We start from the raw sequence: 15,759 nt of genomic DNA on the forward strand, positions 1-15,759 counted from the left end.
AACATTTCCACTTTTCAGCACAATAATTCTGAGAGAGATTGTCACAGAGTATTAAATTCTGTTCTTTAATCTATCATTCAGAACAATAATTTGTTCTGCACGTTCAGGAGTTAAATTAGCTCTACGATTGGAGATAGTGTTTCCAGCAAAAGAGAAGCGTCTCTCGCTGGCAACCTGCTTGGCTGGAATGCTTTAGTAAAATTGCTTAACCTCAAAATTAGTGTCATAAATATCTGTAACTGGTCATTAAAGTTTAATCAATTGAAAGTAATAAAAATAAAAACATTTTACTTCATTCAATTTACACTTGCAAAAAAAACATACACACAATAAACCTACATGGAAATTAGTCTTTTTCAATATCCTGAAGTCTGAAATATGTTTACTCATGTTATCAAATGTAGAGCTGTATTGAAGAAGCCGATTATGCCAATATTTAGTTGAATCGGCATTTCTGCCAACTTCCGATACAGTACGCTCGTTAATTTTCGGCCGATATTACTGAAAAACGAAAGAGGCTGCCATAACCTAAAAATCCACGAGTACCATTTTCACTTTTCGTAGTAGTACTGCATTCTTTCAGATCGCATTATTTCTTAGCAACATGTGCGAACCGTACATATCAAAGTTTAACATCCTTTTTTTTTTAACAATGTTCTTTAATTTAATATGTCATAAATAAATAATACATTACTATCACGGTAAATATACATCTCGGTTGTTACGGTAACTAACTAACTATAGTGCAAATATGGTAGCTATCATGCTTCTGTAGTAATTATGGTATTCTACAAAGAATCTTGTTCGTTTTATGGTAATTATCTTAAAATAACTATTGGGTTTGTACTGTAGTTATGGTACATCATCCATATTTCTTCGTATGTTGTTGTTCATTTGTCATTTCTTCATATTTACGTGTGCCATTATTTGAGACAAGAAGTTTCAGAAAAAATTTTAACGGACATTATATCACACATTTAATGGCGTAAATGACGAGACCTCGGGCAATTTAAACGCTTTATACGGAAAAACCTACCATGCGGGACCTCGTAAGCGAGTTTTACTGTATTTTTTCCCCGTAAATAGTAAAAACCGAATCCTTTGACGAATCCTGTATCAGACCCGCTGAACCTTCGAATCCCTAGGATTCGGCGGATTCGGTCGCCCCATCCCTAATATATATATATATATACACACACACACACACACACACACACACACACACACACACACACAAGCTGTGTTTCCGTTTATATTAGTGATGGCCCGATATCCAAAAACCCGATACCGATACCGATTCCGATATTTCCAAATTTACCGATCCGATACCCGATATTCCGATAATAGGCCTATCTCATTTCTAATACTGATTCTATAAAATTGTGGTTCTGGAGTATTGTTAGAGACAATAATGAAAAATGTTAAATATTAATAAAACATACTTATGTGAATGTATATTATTTTTATTAATTGTAAAATATTGTAAATTCACATTAAATGAAAGCTAATAACGAAATTATCATAATGGCCTACAAATAAGCTCTCTAAATTCAAATTCACAAGTCACTGCATGTACTTAGTCCAGTGTCTCAACTGTAATCTACGAAAAATACAGTCTGAAAAACATCAAACTTTACCAACTTTTGTACCCATTGTAAAATTTCATCACGGCAAACGACACGCTAGAAAGGAAGGTCTTCAATTAGCAAATTTTGTGACCATTGTTCAAGTGTATCACTCCATTTATTGGTGCGAAAACACGTTAAAAATACGTGAAAAGTAATTTCAATACAACTTTGAAACGTACTGCAGAGTTTATAAAACCACACATCTTTATTTATGTTATTCTCTTATTGGCAATGCACTCAATATAGCCAACATAATACCTTTGCTGCAACTTGCCCTACTTAAATACGTTTCATATTTTAGCTTTCGTAAAACTTACGTAACGTCTTTGTATAGAACAGCAGTTGGTGACCATGAAACGACACGGAAAGAAAACGCCTGTTATATCCTACTCTATGGTCATATCAAGCAGCAACTTTATTCTTCCCAATGTTTACTTGCGGCTACACCACTTATTAAATTAAATATCGTAATTATTTTCGTTTATGTTTTCAATTTATGTACACTTAGTGAACTTCGAAAATTCATCAAGCGAAAACATTTTGCGAATATCTGAAACAAATAAATATGCACTAATGACTGGGATTTGTGTACACATGGAAGAATCGTACCGTCGGGATGCATTGCAGTATCAGAAAGAAGAAATAGGCTTGAAATTGTTTCAGTGGAAAATATGCTTGGAATTACTATGTAATATGGTGACGTGAAGAAAGATAAATTACGCCCGCGGAAAATAAGCTTGGAATTACAGTTGAGGTTATGTGAGAAGTATTATTGGCGAGAGCAAACATCGGTTATCAAAATATCGCAAGTATTTACCGATGTCCGATATTGAAAAATGTGCCGATATTACCGATCTCCGATATCGGATATAGACTATCGGGCCATCACTAGTTTATATTCACATTCTTTTGTAGTGGTGCCAACATTTTATACGGCAATGGCTACATTTTCTAAGTTCATAGAAATTGTGACTTAAAAACATTTACCGGTACATTTAATTATGACGTAAAAAACCCAAAATGGTTTCATGTAAAACATATATGAATCAACCATAAAACAGCCAATATTGCAAATAGGTTTTATTGTTCTTGTTACTGTTGGTATGTACCGGTATTTGTTTATTTGTGTCGCAACTACAAGTTGCCAACACTGGTGCCATTATTTTGATTTTCTTGTGGTAGAAGAGTAAATAAAGCATACTATGGTAAATAACCTTACGGCAAAATTGCTGTTTTTACTACATAATTGTTTACTGTAAACACCACATTTTACAAGCAAATAAAATTACAGCAGCCAGTTAAATACAGTTCAAAAATAACCAGACCGAGCTTTTAAAAGCTATGTGCTACAAGTGACCACATCTGTGTACTTAACTTAAAATATGATACGTTATTGGGGTTAAGTGTGATTTATCTAAATTTCTAAGTTGGAAAAATTACTAATTCCACGTAAGTACGGCGTAATTTTAGGTCAATGAATTGTATATCTGATAACATTTTTATGCCATAAGTGATTCTCCTTGAAATGTATGTGTTTAATTATACTATTTTGACTGGTGCCCCATTATAGGCCGACTCTAGATTTCAAGGTTGACACAAACTGGCAAAAAAGGTCGGCCTATTTTCGGACCAATACGGTAAGTGGCAGCGACTCACTGTCGGGGTCCTTGACGGAGTAGGCCTTGCCGGTGACGGGCAAGCGGATGTACGGCGACGCAGCCTGGCTGAGGGGGTTGTACACTGTCACCACAAAGCTGTCCTGCCCCTCGGTGGGCTCGCACTGGCTCACGTTCAGCAACATGCAGGAGTAGAACTCCACCGGATCATCACGGCGGGGCGCGCCCGGGCCAGAGTGTGATAACAGCTTGCTGCGACAAAGAGCCACAACAATGATTAACCTAAACCAAACCACCATAAACTGTCAATTAAACTCCAAAACTAAGGTGAAGTGTGAAGTACATTTGCTGCTTCCCGTGTTAAAAATCATATTTTCACCCACTCCCAAAAATGAAGTTTAAGTTCAAGTTTAATAGTCTAAAACCACATCAATAACAATCATTAAACAGCATGTACACTAAAAAATAAAAATCCACATATATTTCTTTAAAGCTTTTGTTTGGTTCTTATAGGAAACTACCTAATGAAGATATGCAAAATCTCAAGAAGTGCCAATATCGTATTCACCTGTGTATGGGTTGCAGAATTTATTCCTATTTTTTGTTTAATAAAATATACTGCGACCCATATTCAACAATTTCCATTTTGGGTAAATAAAAATTAATATTGTACTGTTGTGGTTGACTATGCGCTTAAATAACTAATCTGTGTTATTTTTTAATAAATATGCCATGAGTAAATATAAATTGTTTGATTAAAATATCTCAGCAGTGAGTGTAAAACATCATTAACTGCGCTTTTAAACTATGTCTGCCTCCTGTCTAGCGGATACCCAGATGGCGCCGGCAAGTGACACAGCTGTCTGCCGCCGGGCTCCGGGTTGTAGCGCTTGGCAAGAGGGGAAGGGAGTGCGTGTGTGACAAAAAAAATTGACAGGGAAATAACCTGCAGTCTTTTCTATCTTGGGGAAGATGGGAAGAGAAACATGGGTATAAAAAAATAGCATTATTTTCATTTGTATTTTTTGTTAGATAGTTCTAGGGTGAAGGGGGAGAGTGGAGGAAGGGTCATAAATGATGAAAAGGGACAAGACTAAGGACAACAGTGCCATTTCTTATGCGGAATAAGCTGGGACACGGACCATAAAATACTTCACTTGTATTCTACTGGAGACAGTAATATGGCGCGACCCATATTCGAGGGCAACCCTGTGGTGAAAGTGTTAAGATTTTTTTGCCCAAAATTAAGGGTGCTACCCATACGAAGGGGTGACCCTTCTGGGGGTAGATACTGTAATAACTGTTTTTATAACTTAAACACATTTAGTTTGACAAAAGATTTCACTTTAAAACATCAACAAAATAATAGCAAATGTACCGAAACTTCCATGAATTTAATTTTTAATGTTTTGTGTATTATGATAATAAGGGCTAAAAGTTATACACTTCTGATGCTAAGAGAAAATGTTTGAGTTTAGTGCATACAATAAATGAATGTATAATATCAAACACATTTAAATAAAACATATGAAAAGCACATCTGCTCCGCAATTGTATGTAGTCTCTGTTCCATCCAACATGAAGAACAATGAGGTAAAATCTCAGGCTTTGCTATACCTACCTACTTATGAAATTTCCAGTGCTTGGTTAAATCCTTCACATATTCTTCAAAACACCAAAAATGTTGAAGAAAATTAGTTTAAATTATACCAAACAATCAAAAGCACTGAAATGAGAGCTTTCATAATGTGAGACTGGCGCAGTACTTAAATGTAAAGGATTTTTAACACAGGACATCAGTGGTTTACTAAAAGGTAGAAAACAACCACCAAATTTATGGGGAAAAATATTCATATTGCCACAGAAAAGCTGTAAAGAATTTTTTATAAAAGGCCACACCTGGACTATTTTTTTAAAATCCTAACTGCTGGTATATAACAACTGTGAAATATACAGTAAAACCCTGTTATTTTGTTTTTTCAAGGGGGTATAAGAAAAAAAACATTATAAGCAAGAAATATCAATTTAGTACTTGTCAGTGTTTGAACTTTTTACCAATGGACTCATCAAGCTCTATAAATAAATTAAAATTTAAAACCACTGGAGGATATACTCGATGTTCGAATTTGCTTAACCAAGCCAACAATTTTTCAACTTCATCGTGCTTTGAGCTTCTATTTTGTCTCTAAAGACACACTGCTACATTTCTGTAAAACGATTCACAATTCATGATAATGGCATGAATTAAAAACTGCATCAGAAATAGCAAATACTTTGTTTTTTTCTTGTCATTGCGGTATAGTTGGCAAACTAAAATAATGTAGACTACACATATACATTTGAAAACACACAAGAATGGCAAAGAATGGAAGGATTTGTAATTATTTTGTAACTGTGACCGTTATGTACCTTCGGTATAGTAAATACACAGCATTAGTCGCACTAACATGTAACAAGAAACAAGAGCAGACAGTTAAAGGAGTGCGGGAGAGAGGACGAGAATGCAACAGAGTGAAGGAGGAAGGATGGTCGAGTGACAGAGGAAGATGGAGGCATTCTACTTTGCTGACCCAGCCACAAGCTGGAAGCAGTTGAGGATGATCATGATAATGATGATGAACATAGTTGGGGCATCATACTAGGTAAAGTGACTAGGTTTATTAACACATTCACAGACTTTTCCTATTTTTTTGACTGGCATGCTAGAAAACACTAGCGGTTTTTTTGCCTTCAGCCAGACTCAAGACAGGCACCCAGGGGAGGCTCACTTGAAGGCAGCGTTGGCGATGATGTCACACTCCACGATGCCGAGGTGCAGGATGCGGGCGTAGTCCTGAGCCACAGCCTGCTTCTCTGTCCCGGTCACTGCGTCGTGGTGTTGCATGACGCCCATGGCCTCCCGCATGGCGTTCAGGTCGACCTTGTCTTCGGGTCCAAGGTCACTCAGAGCGTACAGTTGCTTGCACACCTGCGAGCATCAGGCACACACACACACTACACTTTCATGCAGATGTGTACGTTCTAGTACAATTTTAAACTAGGTGTTTATAGTACTGCAAAATGATACAATAAATTTTGGTTTAACATCGTCTGTTGGTGTTAAATATTAATTCGTCCATCTTAGATCAACCTGATTTCCGGGGTTTTTTGCCCCAATATGAACCTCTCTCTTTAAAATCACTGCAGGTTGTCAACACGGAAATGTTTAGATCGCCGACCAAGAAATCTGGTTCCAGTTCTAGTGCAACTCAGGAACTACCCACGTTGGAGATAACCAAGCTGGAAATAATGAAGCCAGATGCTCGTAAACTCGATTTAATTAAAAAGGTTGAACTGCTTTGCAATAAAGTTGATGCTCTTCAAAACGAAAACGCTCAACTTAAGTGTCTGCTTATCGACTCCCGCTCTGAAACGGCTGTGATTAAACAAGAACTCATCTCAATAAAAGAAAGTTTGTTTGTAATAAATAAAAGTGAGATATCTTATAGTCAGGCTTTAATGAAGTCTTCGAGCGACAAAAAAACTGAACGTGTAGCAGCACAGAGCGTCTCGGGTAACGGGCGTCCGTCCAGTGACCTACTTCCGACGCAGCAAGAAAAAAGTGATGTCACCAAAAACAACCACACCAACCAACATGCTGACTCTGACGGCTTCACCGTTGTGCAAAATGCACGAAAATCCAAAATGAAGGCGAATACAGAATCCAAGCGTGAGCCGGAAAGAAAGAAAACACTGATGCAAGTGGGTATAAGGAATATTCCCACCCTTAAAACGGTCGCCAAGCCTGTTCCGAGAAGAACAAAAGCACTGTTTGTTACTCTTTTGATCCTTCTGTTCAAGCAAACGAGATAGTTGACTACATAACTAATGAACTCAATCTTTCACATGTTAAGGTAGTGAAACTTAGAACCAAATTCGATTCTTACGCTTCGTTTCACATAGTAGTACTTGAAGAAGATTTTAATAGAATAAATAACATAGTATTCTGGCCGAGTGGGTGCTTAATCAGTCCCTTCTACGGTAAACTCCACCCGGAACAAATTGCTACCAGTGACTCTACATCAAATAATTCCGTCAGCACTGATAAGACCGTCATCCCCATGAAGCCCTTATCAGCTGGTGTCACTGCAACAAACCTGTCTCCGGTGCCAGGAGGAGCACCGTAATTTGTTTTCGTGTATCCTATTTCAAAGGAATTGGAAATTTTTTATCAAAACGTCCGTGGTCTAAGAACTAAATCAAAAGAATTCTATGAAAACATTATTATCTCTAATTATGATTTTATCTGTCTAACTGAAACCTGGTTCAACGATCTTAGCATTAATTCCCACTACTTCACAGACCAATACTCAATCTACAGAAATGATAGAGACGCCTTGCTGACTTCTAAAGATCGTGGTGGCGGTGTTTTGATAGCAGTCAATAAGTTTAAATTCACTTCTATTCAGCCTATTTTTCACCTGGACTACCCCGGAATTGAATCTGTTTGGTTAAAAGTTAAAATGTCTCAGAATAAATCCTTTATAATTGGCAATAAATATTTACCACCCCAAACATCACCAAATATTTATTCATCTTATTTTGAGACTTTAGAAGATAAACTGGCTGCTTATCAAGATGAGTTAGTGCTACTTGGTGATTTTAACGTCCCAGGTGTTGATTGGACCAATAATCTAACTACCAACATCGTGTACACGCACATCAAAACTAAAGCACAATATCTTATAAACTGTATATCTAGTCTTGGTCTATTTCAGTATAATACAATCCTATCATCCAAAAACCACTTAGATCTTTGTTTTACAAACATCTCGCAATGTTCAGTATCTCATGCGGATGAAGCACTTGTCACTGAAGACCCATATCATCCTGCCTTAATTATAAAATTAATATCTGACTGCATTCCTTATGTGGTCAGTTCTACTAGAGTCTCTAGGTCCTATATAAATGGTGACTATCTTGGTCTTTAAAATGCTGTTAAAAACTATGATTGGTCAAATTTCTATGAATCTACTGATGTTAACTATCTTGTTGATCAATTAACTACTTGTATAGGTCACAATATTAATGAATTCATCCCCGTTTTCATTAGCAAACCATCTAAATACCCTGTTTGGTTTTCAAAAGACTTAATTCAAGCTTTAAAATCCAAGAAACATTTTCACAAACTTTACAGAAGAAACAAAAATATGTACTATTATACCAAATTTTCATTCTTTCGAAAACAAACCAAATATCTTATCAAGCGTGATAAAATAAATTGGACCAGAACTACTAACAATAATATCAAGAACAACCCTAAGAAGTTTTGGCGCTATGTCAAATTAATAAAAAACGGTTATCATGAACAGCATTCGTTAAAAGTTAATGATGTTGTATCTAGTGATCCAGTGGTGTTGACTAATGTATTTGCTGAATACTTTTCAAGTGTTTATGTGTCCTCTAATGTCAATTACCAAGTTCCCACCTTAAATTCATTCCTTGATACAATATCTGTTCCCTCTGTTTCTGACAGCCTTGTGCTTTGGGGCATAAGGGCTCTAAAACCCTCAATGTCTACAGGACCCGACGGGATTCCTAATTTTATTCTGAAAGGCTGTTCAAATATATTAGTACCCCTATTAAAACATTTATTTAATACTAGTTTAAGAACCCAAGTTTTTCCAAATAAATGAAAAATTGCAAAGGTCATTCCAATTCATAAAAACGGTAGCAAATTAAATGTGGTTAACTATAGACCAATATCACTATTAACCCCTTAACATATATATTATGGCTAGATATATGTGTCTAAAAAAACCATTTTTTAAAATTGGTTTTTTTGCAGTAATCTATTGTTTTTAATATGCAAATAAATGTACCACATGTAAAACATACGTTTTTACATTTTTTACAAAATTATGTAATTTTTAATGCACACTGTTTTACTAACCCGAGTATACTCGTCATTGCTGAAATATATGTAAATACATTATAAATATTTATGGAATATAATTAAATAGATAAATATTTAGATAAAAACATTTAACACAAATTGGAAGTTATTATAACAACATTAGTAATGTTCAGCATGGTTAGAATTATTTCTCAAAAGTAGTTATCTGAAAATCACATTTGTGCAGCAATATATTTTACCTATTCAATATGCAAATGGACATACCACACAAAATACATTAAAATTTCACATTTATCACACCATCATGTCATTTTGAATGGACACTGGTTTCCTAACCCGTGTATACTCGTCAGTGCTAATATTCACTAAGATTACTAAAAATATTTATAACATTAGCCAGATATAGTATAAGCTTACATAGAAACCAATGAAATAACTTTTGCAACATACCATATTTCTTTTACAAAATTACATCTACTTTTATAAAATTGCCTGAATAACATGAAAAACAAAATATGTACATATGATATGTAAATGTTGTCAGTCCGAATAGATCTTCGTATAAAAATTTACCTCACAAGGTTTGTACAGTATACACTAATTGCAATAGCTGAACATTCACAAATACAAAAAAAAATCATTGTAATGTCAAGGATGTCATTCTTTACAAAAAACAAAGTTTTTATGTGAGACATTCAGTTTTTTTCACAGCACAATAAATAGAAGAATTTTTATTTGAATACAGTAGCTGAATAATGTCACGAGTCTGTATTGACATTTGTGAAGTTATTCTTGAATGCATTTCACTCTGACTGTAAGCCTAACTAATTTCTGCCTAAATGTCTGCTGTTGTATGATAAACTCTGAAGCACGGCACTACACACAGTGGCACACCACAGTCTTCACACATGTACCGTGTTTCACGCCGTATTTTTTTCCCCCGTGCATCTGTCACCCTGCTGCACATTGCACACTGGCGTGTAGGATTGCTTTTTTTGTCAGTTGGCGGGATCGTAGCTGGAAAGTGACGTTCAGTCATTCTCAGTGGATTCGTTGATTTTCCAGGCCTACCTCGTCCTGGCGACATTGTTGGCTTGTGAAACTGTTCAATCAAATTTTTGACAACAGCCTCTCTGTACTCCAAATGTGACTGCTTCCCTCCCAACTTTGAATATAACAAAAATGAATTCCATATTGCTAGGTCCACTAAATGGAAAAAAATCTTCTTATAGTATTTTTTCCCCCTCTTCCTGGGTACTGCATAGTCTGTTGTGCGCTGGTCAACAATGTCCACACCTCCCATTGTACTTGTTATGTATATTGTATAGTTTCCGTGTAAATAGACCTTGGACATTATAAACATTGTTGGCATTGGTCAACACACTTGAGTTTTGAATCTCGCGCGCCGCGCTGCTGGCGATAGTGGCGCTGCTACTTGGCTGCTGTGAGTTGGCTGCCCTGCTTCCTCCGGAAGTCAGTTGTTCTACAAAGGCATGGTGGTAAGTGGTGCTATCGGGTACTCTTGCTATCTGGCGACATCGGTCGCCAAATTAAATAGTTTTGTGCAATTCGCTGTTTTATAGTCCATTAATGAACATTTTTGGTCCTCCGGGCCGGATCTAGTTCCGGTATTTTCGTTCGTTTTTTTGTGTAATTTTCGTTCGTGCTATCGCGGCGTTGTTAGCCTCGTGTGAAGTGAATTCTCGCACATTGACTAACAGTTTGTGACTCTGAAGTGCTCGTTATTTGGTTGGCGGGAGCAGCGATCAGTGTCTCGGCTGTGGTTGAAACGTTTTAACTAGTTCGTTCGACGACTCTAATCTCTAGGTTGAGGTTATGTCTTCCGTTTCATTTGAAAACGATCGTTGAACCCTTTGGTAGTCAATCACCATGGCTGAAGGGCAGTCGGCGCTGGTGCGCATCCGTCTTGCTGAAGGTCGTATTAAGCGAGCCTTTGATCTCGCGCAGATGGTTCCCAGTGATAGCTCAAAAATAAATTTGTTTCGCGCCACAACGCGCGACCTTCACTGCGTCCGAGAAAGGTTCGAAACGGACTTCGTCATCGTTGAAACAACCGCAACGACCGAAGATGGATTCGATGCTGAGGCGCACACCGCACGCTTGGCTGACTTTGAAGAAAAATATTTCGAAGTGATGTCAACATTGGAAGCCATTGAGGAGGTCAAGGTAGTATCACCAGGCACACCCACTACTCAGGTGAGCAAATCTCGTGTGGCTCTTCCAAAAATCTCTCTTCCCAAGTTTGATGGGAGCCCTCAGCAGTGGGCTAATTTATCTAATTTATTTATCACCCTGGTAGCCAACAATGCTGATATATCATCAGTGGAAAAACTGGCCTACCTCAAGACCGCCCTTAATGGGGAACCACTTGGAATGGTGCAATCTCTGCCGATCTCTGAAGCGAATTACGAGGTTGCGTGGAAGCTTCTTGTTGGCCGCTACGAGAATAAGAGGCTAATTGTCTCAGTCCATGTAGAGGCCCTCTTGAAGGCCCCAATGGCTGCGTCTGACTCACCCAAGGCTCTGCGCAATTTGTTAACCATTGTAAACGAGAACCTCTTGGCCCTTAGGGCACTGGATGTCCCTGTAGACCAATGGGACTTGATTTTGCTCCCTATTTTGTGCAAGCGGTTAGACTCTGTCCTTCAAACACAGTGGGAGCTTACTCAAACCGATGCCCTTCCAACTGTAAAAAACCTTTTGTCCTTTATCGAAACCCATTGTCGGGCCCAGGAAACTGTGACAGCTTCTCGGTCACATGTTCCAGGTGCAGGACCTACACAGTCAAGGAACCAAATGCCAAGCTGGAGACAGGCTCGTCAATCTGTGAAAAGTTTGGTCAGCTCTCCACAATCATGTTGCGTTTGTAACAGTACCCATGTTGTTTTTAAGTGCCCTAAATTCATCAAGAGTAGTCCCAAGGACAGATATAAGATAGCTAAGGAGCACAAATTATGCCTGAATTGCTTGTCACCATCTCACGCATCCAAGGATTGTTCATCATCATCGTGTCGTTATTGTGGATCCAGGCATCATTCTCTGTTGCACTTCGAGCAACAGACAGCCATCAACCCTGGTCCGGGCAAGGATGCTTCAACCACACTCATTGAACCAAACCCTGCAACTGTTGCAGTTGCTGCCGCTCTACCAAGTGAAGCAAGAACAGTGTTATTATCAACAGCACAGGTACACGTGTTTGATTCAAGTGGAACTCCAATGGTCGTGAGGGCTCTGTTGGATACTGCCAGCCAAGCTAGCTTCGTCACAGAGAGCTGTCTGCAAAGATTGAGGCTTACTCGTAGAAGATCTCATCTACCAGTACAAGGTTTAGCTAACACTTCAGTGAATGTGGCCAAGTCATGCGCCTCCATTGTTATGGCACCAGTTGGTAGCACGAGCCCCCAGTTTGCAGTAGATGTATTTGTAATTTCGAGAATCACCTCCAATTTGCCAAGTGCTAAGCTGAGCGCCAGGGTCCGTGGTGCAGTGGCACATTTGAAACTTGCCGACCCTGCATTTGACACCCCTGGTCCTGTTGATCTGTTAATTGGTGCAGAGTTAGTTCCTAGACTCCTTACTGGGGCCAAAATTGACGGTTCACCCGTAGCTCTGGACTCTGTGCTTGGGTGGATACTGATGGGACAGGTGGACACACAAGTCCCATCATTGACTGCAACATCTTTGTGTATCTCTCTTCTCACTTCACACCCTCCTTTGGATGAGGTAGTAAAAAGGTTCTGGGAATTAGAGGAGTTTCCTGCGACAACACACAAGTCTCCTGAAGATGTCAAATGTGAGGAATGGTTCAGTAAAACTCATCTGAGGTCTGGAGATGGGCGTTACAGTGTATCACTGCCCTTTCGGCAACCTCTTCTGAAATTGGGTGCGTCAAGGCCGCAGGCTCTTAACAGATTTCTTTGTCTTGAAAATCGTCTCAAGTCTGATCCCAAATTGAAGGCCATGTATTCAGAGTTTATGAGTGATTATGTAGCTAGTGGTCACATGGAAGAAGTAACAGAGTCACAGATTCCGTCAGAGTCGTATTATATTCCCCATCACTGTGTGGTTAAACCTGAAAGTTCAACTACAAAACTGAGGGTGGTTTTTGATGCATCTGCCAAGAGCTCTTCAGGTGTTTCGCTGAACGATGCGCTCTTTACTGGCACCCGGCTTCAACGGGACATAGTTGACCTATTGTTGAGTTTTCGTCTGCATGTAGTAGTCTTCACTGGTGACATCAAACAAATGTACAGACAGATAGGTGTACACACTCGTCATCAGGATTATCAGCGCATTGTTTGGAGGTTTAATGATGCTGAACCTGTGAAGGATTATCGTCTCAAGACTGTAACCTATGGTGTCTCTGCAGCACCGTTTCTCGCATTACGTACACTTCAACAATTGGCACAGGATGAAACTGAGCACTTCCCAACTGCATCACAGGTCTTACTTACAGATGTCTACGTTGACGATGTTGTCACTGGATCTAATTCGGTTGATTCTGCCTTGGCCATTCAGAGGGAGCTTATAACACTCCTAGGAAAAGGAGGCTTCAAGCTGCGCAAATTTATGAGCAACCACCAAGCTCTTCTGGATTGGTTGCCAGTGGAGGATATTGAGATCCCACAACCATTTTCATTGGATTCGGACGATTGTGTCATTAAGGTCTTGGGTCTGCAATGGAATCCTGTGTCGGACACATATTCCTACAAATACAGCCTAGTTCTGGCAATGCCACAAAAAGGACAATCCTGTCAAATCTGGCTAGGATTTTTGATCCTCTTGGGTGGCTCACCCCACTGAGTATGTTTGCAAAGCACCTGATCCAAGTCTTGTGGGCACGGAACCTGGGCTGGGATAATGAACCACCGGATGACATCCTAAGCAACTGGAAGAACTTCAACACTCAGCTGTCACAACTGTCATCAGTTACCATTCCCCGACTGATTCGAGGACAGGCAGGAGGTTCCTACCAGTTGCATGGATTTTCGGACAGCTCCGAAATTGGTTACGCAGCAGTTGTGTACTTGCGCATTGACAACCCTGATGGTACAGTTCTGGTACACTTGCTGATTGCCAAGTCGAAGGTAGCGCCACTCAAGGTTCAGTCGCTGCCTCGCTTAGAACTATGTGGGGCCCTTTTGTTGGCTCGCCTGCTTCACCATGTCATTGATGCCTATGGAGCGACACTGCACTTCAGTTCGGTTACTGCCTGGACTGATTCACAGGTAACTCTTGCCTGGATAAACTCTTCTCCACATGAGTTAAAGACCTTTGTGGCAAACCGGGTTAGTCACATTCAAGAGCTCACTCGTCCAGAATGGTGGAAGCATGTTCGTTCTGAACATAACCCGGCAGACTGTGGATCCCGTGGGCTTCTGCCAGCACAAATTGTATCTCATCCTCTGTGGTGGTCTGGCCCTTCATGGCTGAAGAAGGCTGAGGACCAGTGGCCTGAAGGTATTCCGTGCATTAAGGCTTCTGACGTAATCCTGCTTGAAAGGAAGGTAGTGGCATTGGGAACTTTTATCTCCCCTGGGGACTTGGACACATTATTGGAACGTTTCAGTCGGTTGACAAGGCTGTTGCGTGTTACTGCCTGCTTGTTCAGATTTATCAACAATTGTCGTCATCCACTGGAAGGACGGGCCATAGAAGAGCTGTCATCGAAGGATCTAAACACTGCCCTAGAGTTCTGGATACGTTATGTTCAGTCCATGTGCTATCGAAGTGATTTAATTGCCTTGAAGAAGGATCAAATCACCTCCCCACAACTTCGTAGATTGCTACCGTTCATTGACTCCAAGGGAGTGATTAGGGTGGGCGGCAGACTGTCTCATTCGGATCTGCCCTTTGAGCAGAAGCACCCAGCCCTTCTTCCTAAATCGAATCCCCTGACAAGACTGATCATAGGTCATTACCATGAAGTTAATCAACATCCGGGAATACAAGCACTCCAGGCCATTCTCAGGGAGAAGTTCTGGATTATGGGGGACAAGCATGCAATCACCAACCTTGTGCACCGTTGTGTGCGTTGTTTTCGTGCATCTCCATCATCAGTTGCTCCGCTGATGGGAAACCTTCCAGCTATGCGGGTTCAGCAGGTAAAACCGTTCTCAAGGTCGGGGGTTGATTACGCTGGTCCATTCTTGATTAAGATGGCCCGTCTTCGCAAGGCTGCTGTGCTGAAAGCATATCTATGCGTGTTTGTCTGTTGCGCAACAAAGGCAGTACATATCGAGCTAGCCTCGGACTTATCGACAGATGTGTTTTTGGCTGCCTATAAACGTTTCATTGCACGTCGTGGACGTTCCTCGGACATCTACAGCGATTGTGGCACCAACTTTGTTGGGGCACGAAATCAGCTCTCCGAACTACAACAACTCCTCACGTCGTCTTCCCATCAAACAACAGTGGCTTCATCGCTCGCACATCTTGGTGTGACTTGGCATTTCAACCCGCCAGCTGCTCCTCACTTTGGGGGTTTATGGGAAGCGGGTGTCAAGTCGTTCAAGTCCCATTTGAGGAGGGTGATAGGAGAGCAGATCCTAACGTACGAGGAGTTAAACACAGTATTGGCTCAGGTTGAAGCAGTGTT

The 15,759-nt window shown here is 39.9% G+C and overlaps 1 protein-coding gene across 2 annotated transcripts in view; it reads right to left on the bottom strand.

The window, feature by feature from the left end:
- The window catches only part of LOC134533120 (lysosomal alpha-mannosidase-like), an 80,725-nt gene that overhangs the window by 23,094 nt on the left and 41,872 nt on the right, over positions 1-15,759 (bottom strand). For both annotated transcript variants that reach the window (XM_063370390.1, XM_063370389.1), the window contains exons 9-10: positions 6,013-6,212; positions 3,285-3,496 (exon numbers count right to left, since the gene is read on the bottom strand). In XM_063370390.1, coding sequence (XP_063226460.1) covers positions 3,285-3,496; positions 6,013-6,212 — 412 coding nt within the window. The remainder of the gene's footprint in view (positions 1-3,284; positions 3,497-6,012; positions 6,213-15,759) is intronic.

This window comes from Bacillus rossius, chromosome 6, assembly GCF_032445375.1.
Source record: "Bacillus rossius redtenbacheri isolate Brsri chromosome 6, Brsri_v3, whole genome shotgun sequence".
Classification (NCBI taxonomy): domain Eukaryota; kingdom Metazoa; phylum Arthropoda; class Insecta; order Phasmatodea; family Bacillidae; genus Bacillus; species Bacillus rossius.